Source organism: Sorex araneus, chromosome 3 (assembly GCF_027595985.1).
Source record: "Sorex araneus isolate mSorAra2 chromosome 3, mSorAra2.pri, whole genome shotgun sequence".
In the NCBI taxonomy this organism is placed as follows: domain Eukaryota; kingdom Metazoa; phylum Chordata; class Mammalia; order Eulipotyphla; family Soricidae; genus Sorex; species Sorex araneus.
In genome coordinates this window covers 189,485,324-189,501,002 of record NC_073304.1, presented here as the reverse complement: position 1 = coordinate 189,501,002, position 15,679 = coordinate 189,485,324, and the positions used below count along the sequence as shown (strand labels likewise).

Here is a 15,679-nt window from a genome sequence, read left to right as displayed (position 1 = left end):
CCAATCGTATATGCCCCCTCTCCCCATTGAATCTATCACCTTCAAAAGGTTCTAATACATTTTTATACTTTCGTAGACCTATTCCACTTTCCTTTTTTAAAAAAATTCTGCTCTTGGGGCTGGAGCAATAGCACAGCGTGTACGGCGTTTGCCTTGCACATGGGTGACCCAGGTTCGATTCCCAGCATCCCATATGGTCCCTGAGCACTGCCAGGAGTAATTCTTGAGTGCAGAGCCAGGAGTAAGCCCTGTGAATCACCAGGTGTGACCCAAAAAGGAAAAAAAAAAAAAAAAGCTGCTCTTCTTACTCTTACTAAATTGTATTTTTGAAATAAATTGTAGGATTTTTCTATTTCACTAAGTTTTAAAATGAAGCAGCAGCACAGACTTATTCATAGTATTTAAAATTTATATACTATGTATACTAGTATACTTATTTAAATTTATATTATCAAAAAGGATAGTTTTTGGTGTTTTTGTTTTGGTGCCACACCCATCAGTACTGAGAGATTACTCCTGACTTTGCACTCAGGAATTACTCCTGGCGGTGCTCAGGGGACCAAATGGGATCCTGGGGATCGAAGCCAGGTTAGCCACATGTAAGGCAAACATCCTACCTATTGTATATCCCTCTGACCCCAAGATACAGTTTTTGGGAAAAAAAAAAAAAAAACTAAAACATCAACTTATCAATTTACAATTTTGTGAAATTTCAGTTTACCTTTACTCATCTATATGTACAGGTGTTACCACCTCCAAACACTCCCCCAAACAAAAATCTCTCGTATGTGGAAAATAAAAAAGCATACTAAGGGAAAAGCAGACATCCAAAAAATATCAGAACTAATGATTTTGTCTACAAAACTGAGTTTATCTGTGTATCTGTGTGTGGAGAGAGAGAGAGAGAGAGAGAGGGAGAGAGAGAGAGAGGGAGAGAGAGAGAGATGGAGAGAGAAAGAGAGAGGGGGAGGGTACTCTGATATGGGTGCAGTGTTTAGTCATATGTGCATAAAAACTGTAACTGACAATATTGTACATCAGGGTACCTTAATAAAAATGGTAAAAAAAAAAAAAGCTCTTTGAACTCTATTAATTCCTAATAGCATGCCTTTTCAAACAACTACCAAATAACCTCTACTGTCTTCACACCACTGAAATAACAAGAACATCAGTAATTTCCTTGCTGTTAACCTAAGAGCATTTTAAGTACCTTTTTGGTGGTATTGGCAATCAAACCCAAGATCTTCAGACATGGTAGGTTAAGTACTCTACCACTAATTTCCCTTACTTTTCTCACAGTCCTGTTCTCAGTAATTTACTATTTATTTCTGGAACAAATATAATTATCTCTCTAATCCAAGAGGCTGTGATAAATCCTCAATTCCCTGCCTATTTTAAATACTAGAGAGAAGAAAAGTTTGGTTTAGTTTGGTTTGGGGCCATATAGGGCAGTGCTCAGGGGTGTGACTCTGTGTGTTTGTGGGGGGTTGATGGGATGTCACGTAAGGCAGTATTCAGGGGACTATCCAGTACTGAGAGATGAACCTGGGCCTCTACAGTAACTATAACCCATGCTCAAAAGAACACTGTTTGAAACATATTCTTATTGTAGAAATATATTTATGATAAAATAATAAAATATGACAAGTAAACTGAAGCAAAAACAATTCAGAAAATTCTATATGATACTTTATTATTTGGTGCTATCTAAAATAAAAACTTAGCACTGCACTGTAGCACTGTTGTTCATCGATTTGCTCGAGCGGGCACCAGTAACATCTCCATTGTGAGACTTGTTAATCTAAAAAACTTAAAGGTCAAAAAAAAAAACCCTATTCAATTGGTTGAACTCCACAAAAAGAAAACATCCAACCCCATCAAAAAATGGGGCAATGAAATGAACAGAAACTTTCTCAAAAAGGAAATCGAATGGCCAAAAGACACATGAAAAAATGCTCATCACTAATCATCAGGAAGATGCAAATCAAAACAATGAAATATCATCTCATACCAGAGACTGGCCCACATCCGAAAGAACAAAAGCAACCAGTGTTGGCACGGATGTGGGGAGAAAGGGATTCTCCTTCACTGCTGGTGGGAATGCCGACTGATTCAGCCCTTTGGAAAACAGTATGGACGCTTATCAAAAAATAAGAAATTGAGCTCCCATTTGACCCAGCAATACCACTTCTGGGAATATATCCCAAAGATGCAAAAAAAGTATAGTAGAAATGACATCTGCACTTATATGTTCATTGCAGCACTGTTTACAATAGCCAGAATCTAGAAAAAACCCAAGTGCCTGAGAACAGATGTCTGGTTAAAGAAACACAATGGAATAAATACTATGCAGCTGTTAGAAAAGATGAAGTCATGAAATTTGCATATAGGTGGATCAACATGGAAAGTATCATGTTAAATGAAAAGAGTCAGAAAAAGAGAGGGATAGACATAGAAAGACTGCACTCATCTGTGGAATATAAAGTAACAAAATGGGAGACTAACACCCAAGAACAGTAGAGAGAAGTGCCAGGAGGATTACTCCACAGCTTAGAAGCTGGCCTACCAAGCTGGGGGGAAAGGCAGCTCAGATAGAGAAGGGACCACCAAGTAAAGGGTAGTAGGAGGGCCCGTTCAGGATGGGAGATGCGGACTGAAAGTAGACTATAGACCGAACATGATGGCTACTTCACACCTCTACTGCAAACCTCAACACCCAAAAGGAGAGAGAGCAAAAGGGAATGCCTTGCCACAGAGGCAGGGTGGGGTGGGGGAGGATGGGGGTGGGGTGGGGGAGGATGGGGATGGGGTGGTGGGAGGAATGCTGGGACCACTGGTGGTGGAAAATGGGCACTGATGGAGGGATGGGCACAACACCCTATTCAATTCAAAAAATGAAATAACTGACACGAAATTTATTAATGGCTATGCTTTGTTTCCAGGTTAAAAGGTAAATTCTTTGGGGGAGGGGGTCCACAGGTAGGGGTGGCTCCCATGCAATGTCACAAGGGCCACACCCAACAGTGCTCAGACTTCCAGGGTTACACCTAGGCATGCTGGGGGAGGACGGGTGTAACTAACCCCATGCATGCCAAGTATGTGCCCTAATCTTTGTAATATACCCCAGTCCAAAAGAGAAATTCTTTGACAGCATTTATAAACTTTATTTACTAGCCCTCAACTCCCTACTTAATTTCATACCTTTAAAATTTTTCATACTTTACTCAGTTGCTATTCCCATGTTCTCATCCTTTACCCTCACCACTGATGTCTATTGCCAGGGTATCTCTCTAGTTTAATTTTTATACTAGCTGGTCAAAATCTCTTCCATCAAACAGACACTCTGGTGGAGGGTATGGTTGTGCAATGTTTTAGGAAAAAACTCTCCCCTTTTTTTGTATTTGGGTCACACCCAGCAGTACTCAGGAGTTACTCCCGACTGCACTCACAGGAATCACTCCTGGTGGTGCTCAGGGGACCATATGGAATGCCAGGGATTGAACACAGGTGGGCTGCATTCAATGCAAATATACTATCCACTGTACTATTGTTATGGTCCACTGAAACCCTACCATTAACAGAACTTAAATCACAATGGCAAACATAAAAATTCTTTTAAAAATTCCTTCCTTCCCAGAATATTTCATTTAAAACAAGTATGTGGCTGGAAAGATAGTATACTAGACAGGGCACCTGCCTTATATGAGGCCAAGCCAATTCAATCCCTGTACCCTGTAAGTTTCCCTGATCCTCTCCAGGAATGATAACTGAATGCAGAGGTGGGAAGGGCCGGGATGGGGGGTTGGGGAGCATCTCACTGATATTCCCAGTTTGCTAAGGAAAAGATAACTGAGTTAATTCTGACAAAGAAGACAGAGGTAGAGATTACCAGAGAATTTCTTTTGGTTTGGGCCCCAGACCTTGCTGGAGTTTAATGTACATTCTGAAGAGCCTGTGAAACTTTAAACTGAAAAAACAGGCTTAAGATTTGTTTTTTAAAGATTTACTGACTCTTAGTTTTTGGCAATTTCCTACTAGAATTACTGTGGAAGCAAGTATATATCTGTCTTGGGCCACATCTAGTGGGGTTACTGGTGGATCTGCACTCAGAAATCACTCTTGGCAGTGCCTGGGGGACTGTGTGGGATGCTGGGGATCAAACTCAGGTTGGCCTGAGTTGTATTATCAAGGCAAACACTCTACTCATTTGTATTACTGCTCTGGCCCTCAAAATACTTTTGAGGCCCAGGGTTTAATCCCCCAGTACCATTCAAAAAAGAATAATACTCTATTTTAAGCACTTTTATACTAGATGATGGGAAAATGACCTTGAATGAGCTGACACTGCTATGCTTTACTTTATTTGGCAACCCCCCCTCCACACACACAAACCCCCCTCATTTTCTAATCATTATACCTTGGTCACATCTGTGAATGGAGGTAAACTTGTTAGACTCCCAGGTAACTTCCTGGGAATATGGCAGATTTTGAAAATGACAGTGGGTGATTCCTAGAGGAAGGGATGTCTACAGAAGAGAAACCAAGTAGCTACTTCTTATAACTTCTTTTATATATTTTTGTGCTGTGTAAAAGTCTTACTTTGTTTCCCTTTTACAAACTCTGCAATAGGGCCTGTACAATGGGCAGTGAGTTTGCCTTGCACAGGACCAACCCTGGATTCAATTCCTGGCACCCATATGGTCCCCTGAGCCTGCCAGGGGTGATCCCTGAGCACAGAGCCAGGAGGAAGCTCTGAGCACTGCTGAATGTGCCCCTTCCCCTTCCAAAAAATAAAAAATTAAAAAACACTATAGGAAGGTGTCAATGGTACACTCACTCGAAAGGAAAAATTGTGGAAGTGATCACCATTGTTTCATCAGCAAGTACACACCCCACCTCTCAGACTGACAGCCAATTACTGTATAACAAGAACCAGAAGGAAGCTTTTACTGGCAGAAAGAATGGCTTTAAGATTAATAAGTACAAAATTACCATATTTCACTGCATAATCACCGCAAATGTGTAATAGTTGCAACCTGAACTTGTATGATTCATGTAATGGTTAGTTACATGATACAGTTCTATTTGATAAACAGAGCAGCAACAGATCCACCACTAGCATAAGAATGTGCATATCTTTTCTCACACCCCGAGCCTTGTAAAGCTGGACTTCACAAAGTTTGCTTAAAGAGCTGAATTACTAATGGGGTACAAATGAAGTCAGCAGGAACGTCAAATCACCACCACACATGACAGAGTTAGACTCCATCTTCCCATACCAAACTGTACTCTGCATCTGCAAGCAATATACTTAAACAGCCAGCTCTGTTCCTTTTAGTTTCTGAGGCAACATAGTGAACAAAATGAAGCACCTTCTCCATAAAAAATAAGAAGCAAAAAGTAGGCTATTCAGTGGCCTAACATCTGTCTTGCAGTCACTAGATCTATATGTTAACAAGCCTTTAAGGACCACTTGTACAGTTTCTATGAATAGATGAACGAACAGTGATCATCAATGGACAATTAGTGGATATATTAAACTCCATCCTTGGAACTCTTATGCACAGGGGTAATTTAATAGTTAGGACCTAATAACAACATGAAATAATCATCAGGTAAGTTCTAAAAATGTTTTCAATCAGCCAAATTAACATTATGAAATGGTTCCAAAATAATTTTTTGAAGGGGGGTTACACCCAACAAAGCTCAGGGGTTACTCCTGGCTTTGCACCCAGGAATTACTCCTGATAATGCATGGGGGACCATATGGAATGCTAGGGATCAAACCCGGGCCAGCCACATGCAAGGCAAGTTGTAGCCCTACCCACTGTACTATCACTCCAGCCCCCACATTATGAAATGGTTAAAGTGAGTTTATTTTTCAATAATCCCTTAGCCCCCTTCCCATCCCCACTCCAAGTCTTTAGGTCACACCCAGTAGTACTCAGGGCTTATTCCTGGCAGGGCTCAGAGGATCATATAGGATATTGGGTATCAAACCTAGATTGGACATGTGTGAGGAAGGTGCTTTATCCATGTACTACCTCACCAATCTCAGTTTTCAACTATTATTAATGCAAATATATCAACAGGATTTGCAAAAAGCTTTGACTGGCAATAGTTGTGGTAAAACAGAATTTTTTCCAGACCATAATGAACTGGGTAGGCCATATACCCATATGCTTGGTTCAAAAGCTGCTCTGAATTTTATTTTCTATCAGCTGTTTATGTGGAGGAAAGAAGTTACTAAACAAACAAAAAACAAAACAAAACAAACAAAAAAACACCTAAATGGGAAGCCAGAGTGATAACACAGCAGGCAGGGCATTTGCCTTGCATGTGGCTGACCTGGGTTCAATCCCTGGCATCCTACATGGTCCCCCGAGCACTGTCAGGAGTTAATTCCGAAGTGCAAGGCCAGAAATAACCCCTGAGCACAGCCGGGTGTGGCCCAACCCTCCCCCCCACCACGGATCACAACAGAATAATTTATTTTAATATTCTACAGAACACCAATCTGTATCATCTGTTCCTGCTATCCCCCAGTTGTTTGAATGATCTCTGCATTCTCCCTGCCCACTCAACTTTTATAAAAATTATGAAAAATTTTTCAATTACACATCAGAAATCATAATCCATCTTACAACATTAAACAGAAATAAATAAGTTGGTTCACAAACACTTGAGTACTAGTCCATTTTTATTCCAACTGCATCCCATCTTGGGGGTGTATAATTTTTTCCTTTCTTTCACTTTTCCTTAAACACTTACATACTGTTTTACTACACACTTATCTCTTGGAATCTAAAAGTGGATTATATGACACATAAAAAAATTCTACATTTCAAGCCTAAGGATATGACTCAGTAGCAGAGCATAGGTGTTGCATGTATGAGCGCCTAGGCTCAAGCCCTAGTTCCAGCCACCATTGCTCAGTGTGATCTCCCAACACTGGAGAGAATTGGAAAGGAAAAGAGAACAAAATAGAAGAAACGGGGCTGGAGCGATAGCACAGCGGATAGGGTGTTTGCTTTGCACCCAGCCGACCCAAGTTCAATTCCCAGCATCCCATATGGTCCCCTGTGTACCTCCAGGAGTAATTCCTGAGTGCATGAGCCGGGAGTAACTCCTGTGCATCCCTGGGTGTGACCCAAAAAGCAAAACAAACCAGCACCACCAACAACAACAAACAGAAAATAGAAGAAAATCTACTGCCTTCTAGTGCTCTACAGGATACGATATCCTGTTATCTAGCTATACATCATCAGCTTAGCTGATAATTATTTCACATGTTAATCACTGTCATTCCACTGCTTATCGATTTGCTCAAGCGTCTCCTTTTACTGTTTTTGGGATATCGAATATGCCACAGGTAGCTTGCCAGGCTCTGCCGTATGGGTGAGATAATCTCAGTAGCTTGCCGGGCTCTCCAAGAGGGGCGGAGGAATCGAACCCAGGCCAGCAGCGTGCAAGTCAAATGCCCTACCCACTCTGCTCTTGCTCCAGCTACATACATGTTAATACTTTTATAAAATGAGAAAAAGGAGCAACCATTACTTTATTTTAAAATCAGAACACACTGTTTTTGACCAGTATTTTATGGATATCCAATTGGTGATTCTTTAAACTGACAACCTTTAAAGTTTCTCCTAGTCTGTGGAAGACAGTGATGTGTTAAAGTCTTGAATGAATTAAAGTGTCCTATATGTGATACTATTTTTAATAAGACTATTAAATCTGAAGAGAGAAATAAATTTAAGAAGTTTCAAGAAAGCAACAAGTTTCATCTAAATGCTAGAATTCTTTTAAGAACACAACAGGCCGATACAAAATCATTTAATGCTAATGATATAAAACAAAACTTTTCACCTCTTTTCAAAATTGTTTCACTTCAAAATATTTAACAAATAGTTGTCAAAATAGGTAAAACCTCAATTAATTTAAGAAGTTCTGCTTGAGTAATTTCTGTTATACTTACTAAAGTGTATCTGGAGGTCCAATGATAAGGACTTCCCATCGGTAAAGATCATTGTCATCTATTAAACCTGCCGAAAAGCCTTCCACTGGATTTTTGTTGAGTTCTGTGAAAAAAAGAAAAATTTGATTAGAACATTTAAACACTTTATTTTCACCCAACAGCTAAATTACAAAACTTAGTTATATGTGTTATAAATCTAAACCACTAAATGGATCTACTAGCAAAATGAATCAGGTAGTAAAATATTGTCTACAGTTCAAAACCTCTTCAATTTCTACAACACAAGGAAGTGAGGTGGAAAGCAAATTATTGAGAAGTTCAAGTAGTGCTCTCAAATTTTCTTAGACCTTACTTCTCTATAGAGAGAATACTCTGGCACAGTTGGAGTATTTAAGACGAAATGAGAATACAAGCAAAAGATTAGAGAAGTGAAGGGACACATGCCAGGCGACTTTAGGTAACAGAAAAGAAGTATAAACATGCATTTTCTGGGGCCTGAGAGACAGCACAATAGGCAGGGAATTTGCCTTGCCTGAGGCTGACCTGGGTTCAATCTCAGATACCACATGTGGTCCCTAGAGCTTGTCAGGAGTGATTCCTGAACACTGCTGGATGTGGCCTAAAAATAAAAACAAAAAACAAACCTCCAGTTTCTAAAGACTAAGGGTTTGCTGAAATAATTACCCAGTGATGATGGGTGAATTATAAAATTTTTTTCAAGAGTTTTTGGTTTTATTTTGGGGTCACACCAGGCAGTGCTCAGAGTTTACTCCTGGCTCTGAGCTCAGGGATCACTTCTGATAGGGCTAGTAGGACTATATAGGTTGCTATGGATCAAACCCAGGTAGGCCACTTGCAAGGTAAGTGCCCTACCCACTGTACTATTGCTTCAGCCCCAGAATTTTTTCAAGTTTTAATAAGGTATAATAGACATTCTATGAACTGCACATATTTTAATGACATAGTTTTTACGGTATTAATAGGTGCATTATCTGTGAAGCCATAAACACAATCATAACAGTACAAAGATATATATGTCACTAACTAAGAATTGAGTACAACTGTTCAAATTAGAAAGTGGGAGAGGGGGGTAAGAATCACATATAGAAAAGCAGCTCATAAAGAATTTACTGGGTTTCTAATTCTCAGAATTGCCAAAACACCTGTTTGTAATAAAAGGTTTATAAGTCTCATATGATTTCTGGTCTCATACTTGAAGACCTCATTCTAATAATGTCATTGAGGGAAAGGTAAAGCACAAGCCAAGCATATGCAAGGGTCATCTGATTTCCTTTCCCCATCCCGACCCCTATCTCCCACTGCTGAGAATAGTCCTAATTCCCCAGAGCACCAATAGCTATAGCTTATTTAAAAAAAAAAAAAAAAAAAAAGCAAGGTGGGGCTAGAATGCAGCACAGTGGTATAAAGCACCTGCCTTGCATCTTGTGATGCCATGGGTTCCATTATCAGCACTTTGTCCCCACAAAAAAAGTGTATGGGGAGCAAGGGTCAAGGGGATTCAGGTACCTCAGTGGTGTAATGGACTGGTATAGCTCAACAGCCAGACCACAGAGTCAACAACGCTGAAAACAAGAAATCCAAACTTCAACAACCAAACTTTAAAAGGGCCTGAAGAGATTCGGCGGGTGGGGGGTGGGTGGGGAGGCTTGGAGCTTGGGGAGAGAGAACCTGGGAACACTAGTGGAAGAAGCTGATACTAGTGGTGGTTCAGTGCTGGAACACTGTATGTCTAAAATTTAACTATGAATAACTTTGTAAAACAAGGTAATTTAACAGAATTTTAAAAAGTTATTTACATGTAATACACCCCAGAGTGCTATAAAAGACTAACCATGGGCCGGAGTAACAGTACAATGAACAGGGTGCTGCTCACCTTGCAAGCAGGTGACCCAGGTTCAATCCCTGGCATCTCAGATGGTCCCCTGAACCTGGCCAGGAGTGATCCTTAAGTGCAGAGTCAGAAGTTAAGCCCTGAATACTACTGGGTGTGTGCCCCCCTCCCCCCCCAAACAACAGATTTTTGGCACCATCTCCAGCTGCAAGACTTGTAGAGCTTAAAATCAGTACTTTCTTTCAACACCCAAAAAATAAAAACACCAGTTTACTTTATTTTTGTCTTGGGCCACACTTGGTGACACTCAGGGCTTACACCTGGCTCTACACTCAGGAATCACTCCTGGTGGTGCTCAGAAGACCATATGGGATGCCAAGGATCAAACCCATGTCGGCCAAATGCAAGGCAAGCACCTTACCCACTGTACTATCTCTCTGGCTATGCCAAATTACTTTTAAATAGCTGTCCTAAAACACATACATATATTATAAAAAAAAAAACACTAGAAATGAAAAGACACTAAGATAGGAATTTCTTTTTTTTCTTTCTTTCTTTTCTTTTTTTTTTTTTTGCTTTTTGGGTCATACCTGGCAGTACACAGGGGTTACTCCTGGCTCTGCACTCAGGAATTACTCCTGGCCGTGCTCAGGGGACCATATGAGATGCTGAGAATCGAACCCGGGTCGGTTGCAAGCAAGGCAAACGCCCTACCCACTGTGCTGTTGTTCCAGCCCCAGGAATTTCATTTTAATCATATTTTTTGTTAATGCATTTACTGAATGTTAGCTGTGTTGCAGATATATTGGTATCTTTATTTGGAGTGGGGTAGCACACTAAGTAGTGCTACTCAGGCTTACTGCTGAGTCCCATTTTTATTTTCAATTGAGAAAAGGATAAAATATAGACTATAGCTATATAGGCATTTATTTTCTACAGTAAATTACCTCATTTCCAACCTCTTCCTATACAAGAAATACTATAGTCTTCAGATCATTTCTGGCAACACTGAACACAAAAGGCTTGTGATTCTATAACTTATCTAGAAATAATCTAGTACATTTCTATCATAAATGCAGTAGAATTCTTTTTTTTTTCTTTTTTCTTTTGCTTTTTGGGTCACACCTGGCAATGCTCAGGGGTTACTCCTGGTGATGCTCAGAGGACCATATGGGATGCTGGGAATCAAACCCAGGTTGGCCATGTGCAAGGCAAATGCCCTACTCGCTGTGCTATCTCTCCAGCCCAGAATTCTTTTTTTTTTATTTAGTTATTTTTTATTAGTGAATCACTGTGAGGGTACAGTTACAGATTTATACATTTTTGTGCTCATGTTTCCCCCATACAAAGTTCGAGATCCCATCCCTTCACCAGTGCCCATTCTCCACCACCAGTAAACCCAGCATCCCTCCCACCCTCCCCAGTCCTGTCTCCCCGCCACCCCACACTGCCACTATGGCAGGGTATTCCCTTTTGTTCTCTCTCTCTCTGATTAGGTGTTGTGGTTTGCAATAAAGGTATTGATTGGCCATTGTGTTCAGTCTCTAGTCTACATTCGGCACGCGTCACCCTTCCCCCGTATGACCTCCGGCCACATTTTACTTGGTGTTCCCTTCTCTGAGTTGCCCAGAATGGGAGACAAGCCTCCAAGCCATGGAGACAGCCTCCTGGTACTTATTTCTACTATTCTTGGGTGTTAGACTCCTAGTCTATTATTCTATATTCCACAGATGAGTGCAATCTTTCTATGTCTGTCTCTCTCTTTCTGACTCATTTCACTTAGCATGATACTTTCCATGCTGATCCACTTACATGCAAACTTCATGACCTCATTTTTTCTAACAGCTGCATAGTATTCCATTGTATAGATGTACCAAAGTTTCTTCAGCCAGTCATCTGTTCTAGGGCACTCAGGTTTTTTCCAGATTCTGGCTATTGTAAACAGTGCTGCGATGAACAAATAAGTGCAGATGTCATTTCGACTATACTTTTTTGCTCCTCTGGCCAGCCCAGAATTCTTTTTTTTTTTTCTTAAAGAAATATTTTATTGAACCACCGTGAAAACAAAAAAAAATACAAAGCTTTCAGGTTTAAGTCACAGTCAAATACTGATTAAACCACCATCCCTTCACCAGTGCACCCGTTCCACCACCAAGAACCCCAATACACCCCCCTCCCACCCCACCCCCCATCTAAGTAGCTAATGATATTCCCATTATTCCCTATATATATTGAGTACATGTCATATTTCCATACAGAACTCACTATTATTGATTGGAAATTTTCCCCAACAATCAGGCCTGCTGAATAGGCATCATCTAATAATTTCTCTTCACTGGTAAGAGTGAAGACTTTGAAAACCCAAAACCGGCCGCGCGGTTTTGGGTTTCTAATATTTTAGCTCAGATCACAGTCAAAATGGATGGCTGCAAGAATCTGCTCTGGTGCCAAAATGGGTTAGGAGACCTCAGGATCACAGTCAATAGGCGCGGAGGCTCTGCTTCTCGTGCCGCGGCTCTCGGTTCATCTCTGGGCGGAAGGCGTGCCGGGAACGCCCCCCCTCCCAGGACCACCTACAGGCTACGTCACTAAAGAAAGTCCTACCTCCTGGTGGAGGGGTCTTAGAGGGTGGCTCTCACCGCGTCAGCCCAGAATTCTTAAATGTAGATAGGTAACCACTGAAATTAGTAGATATGGTTTTAAAAAATCCTCTTCCTGGGGGCCGGAGCGATAGCACAGCGGGTAGGGCGTTTGCCTTGCACGCGGCCGACCCGGGTTCGATCCCCGGCATCCCATATGGTCCCCCAAGCACCGCCAGGAGTAATTCCTGAGTGCAAAAGCCAGGAGTAACCCCTGAGCATTGCTGGGTGTGACCCAAAAAGCAAAAAAATAAAAAAAATAAAAAATAAATAAAAAATCCTCTTCCTTTCTCTCTGTTAATATTACTGCAATCACTAGATCAAATGTGTATAAGATACTGTGCTTGTCGGACAGCCACACTCTTCAATTGTGGTGCTTGTACATATTCTCTTGTAGTTCTCATGTGCTAGGGGTGTGAGGTATCAAACTACTGGCTGTAGTGCTCAAACATGTTTTTTATATTTTAATGTTTGCTCAGGTGACATCCTTTTAATTTTTTATTATTATTTTTGCTTTGGGGGTCACACCCTGCGATGCACAGGGGTTACTCCTGGCTCTGCACTTAGGAATTACCCCTGGCAGTGCTCAGGGGACCTTATGGGATGCTGGGAATCGAACCTAGGTCGGCTGAGTGCAAGGCAACTGCCTTACCTGCTGTGCTATAGCTCCAGCCCCTGACACCCTTTTTAGTTGTATTCACACACCAAGCTATCCTGCAGTCCAAAATTACTGTGGTACAGGAGATCACAAAGAGTGAAGCTGCCAAGATCAGACTACACTGGGGACTGCAAGGCAGGCACTTAGTTACTAAGCCATCTTCCACCCCCCAAATATGGTAAAAATTAACCTTTAAAAATTCCTTACACTTCCACAAATGATACCCACTGTTTCTCACTTTTATAGCCAAAACATTATAGGCTGTTAAAAATCTTTTGCATGTGCTTTCCAGGCTTTTCTTCTACAGTACCAAGTGTATCCACCCCTTGTTTCAAGCAAGGCAAAACCAATTAAAAATGTCCATTATCTCACTTCTGTCAGTTTCTGTTCCTAGCACAGATATTCTTAGGGTCTAGATCCTAAGTAATAAATTCAGTATGTTTATCATGACAGATATGTAACATACTTTCATAAACATTCTCTTGAAGACCAGTCCAAGTACATATTCCTCCAAGTCTTTACTAAATAATTTACTAAACAATCATCTTTGGACTCCTAAATTCCTCATAATTATATGTTTAGGCTGTACTTTTACTAAATATATTGAGCGATAGATGCTACAACTGATTCATTAAATCCAGTACACGAAAAGGGGGGCACGTTACAATAATGAAGAGACAAAAAGACTTCTGAGACATCTAACGAGAAAAAGAAATTAAGTGGGGGAAGGTGCTACAAATTTTAGTCAGATACTATACAGCAAAGGACCTTTGTAAACATTTCATTTTGGATTCTATGATGAGTCTCTAAAGTAACCCAAGTGGAAAAAAAATTTTTAAAAATAACCCAAGTGACCCGCAATATTTATTGATGAAAATGTTAAAGAGTCATAGTAATTCACCTGGTCACCTGGGGAACTCACCTCTTTTGGTGAGAGCCACTTCTCCCACCTTTGACTTGTGGTGTGTCAGTCAAGAGAAAAATAAAGAAATTATAAGAGAAAAATCTCCAGCACAAAGGTAACTTAGTGAAAATTCACCATGGAGGACACTGATGCTACTAGAGACCAAAAAAAATGGAAAATTCAGCTAAGATTCCTTTAGGGCATTCATATACAAACACTGTATGAGTAGGGCTTATAGCAATAGTACAGTGGATAGGTTGCTGCTCTTGCATGCTGTTCCAGGTGTGATTCCCAGTACCTCTTATGGTCCACAGAGTCCTACCAGGAGTGATCCCTGAGCCTAGAGTCAGGATTAAGCCCTAAACACAGCAAGGTGTGGCTTCAAAACAAAACACTGAAAGAGTTTCCAAGTAAACAGACGAACAGGGAAGCATCTTATTAATCTTTCCAATTCTGACAGTATGTGGCCCAAATATAAACTACAGAATGGGGAAAGATGATCCCAAATAAAAATAGCAACTTATGATACCATTATGGTACATTTTGCAGTGATAATTTTTCTGCAAGAAGCAATAAGAAATCTGGAATTTCTTATCTATGCCTTTAATGTATTATACCAAGATTCAGAAAAAAGAAGGGTTGTTGCAGAGAATATGCTCATGTCTTTGAATAAAAGGAATCAAAGACATAAATTAAAAATTAAATAAATGTTGATAGGATCCCATCAAACTACATTTATTCACACCTGCCCTCCCCGCCTCCCCCGGCTCATGCTCCTTGGAATTTTACAAATTTTATACAACATTGGGTGAAAATGGCATTCCTAAATAGATAACAAACATGTCAGATGCTACCAAACAAAATATATTAAACACAACACAGAAATAAAGCTTAAATATAAAGGACAGAGTGGGAGAGAGTATTTGCAGCATTACAGGTACAAGTCTAGTATATCCTATATACAGTTTCTTTTTTTTTTTTTAAATGTGTGTGTGTGGGGGGGGGGGAGACTGCAAACCATACAAATACAATAGTGGAGGAATAGAAATAGCTAACAAACCCAAAAATCATAGCTCATTTAGAACATTAAAAAAAAACCAACTTAATCACCATGAATTAAAATGTTATTCATGATTGGGTTTCAGGTGTTCTAACACCAATTCCTTCACCAGTGCCCCCAGTTTCCTGCCCCTACCTATATCAGCTTGCCTCTATGGCAGGCACTTTTTTCTTTTTCTTTTTCCTTTAATTGTAAACTGTGATTTACAATGGCCTGGAGCGATAGCACAGCGGGCACAGGGGGTAGGGCATTTGCCTTGCACGGGTTTACCTTACCCAGGTTCGATTCCTCCGCCCCTCTTGGAGAGCACGGCAAGCTACCGAGAGTATCTCGCCCGCTTGGAGAGCCCGTGGCATATTCAATATGACAAAACAGTAACAAGTCTCACAATGGAGACGTTACTGGTGCCCGCTCCAGTAAATCGATGAACAACAGTATGACAGTGATACAGTGACAGTGATTTAAAATACTGTTATGATGAGCACAAAGATGTATGGATCTGTACCTGTACCCTCACGATGACTCTCTAATTAAAAATAAACTAATAAAAATAAATAAATAAATAAAAATAAAATACTGTTATGGGCT

General features: G+C 40.5%; 1 protein-coding gene across 3 annotated transcripts in view; it reads right to left on the bottom strand.

Moving 5' to 3' along the window:
• UBE2G1 (ubiquitin conjugating enzyme E2 G1) overlaps positions 1–15,679 on the bottom strand; it is a 98,158-nt gene that overhangs the window by 21,405 nt on the left and 61,074 nt on the right. For all 3 annotated transcript variants that reach the window (XR_008629340.1, XM_055133094.1, XM_055133095.1), the window contains one exon: positions 7,979–8,081. Coding sequence is in view for 2 of the 3 variants with exons in the window: in XM_055133094.1 (XP_054989069.1) it covers positions 7,979–8,081 (103 nt within the window). In the remaining variant the exon portion in view is untranslated. Of the gene's footprint in view, positions 1–7,978; positions 8,082–15,679 lie in introns of those variants that run through there.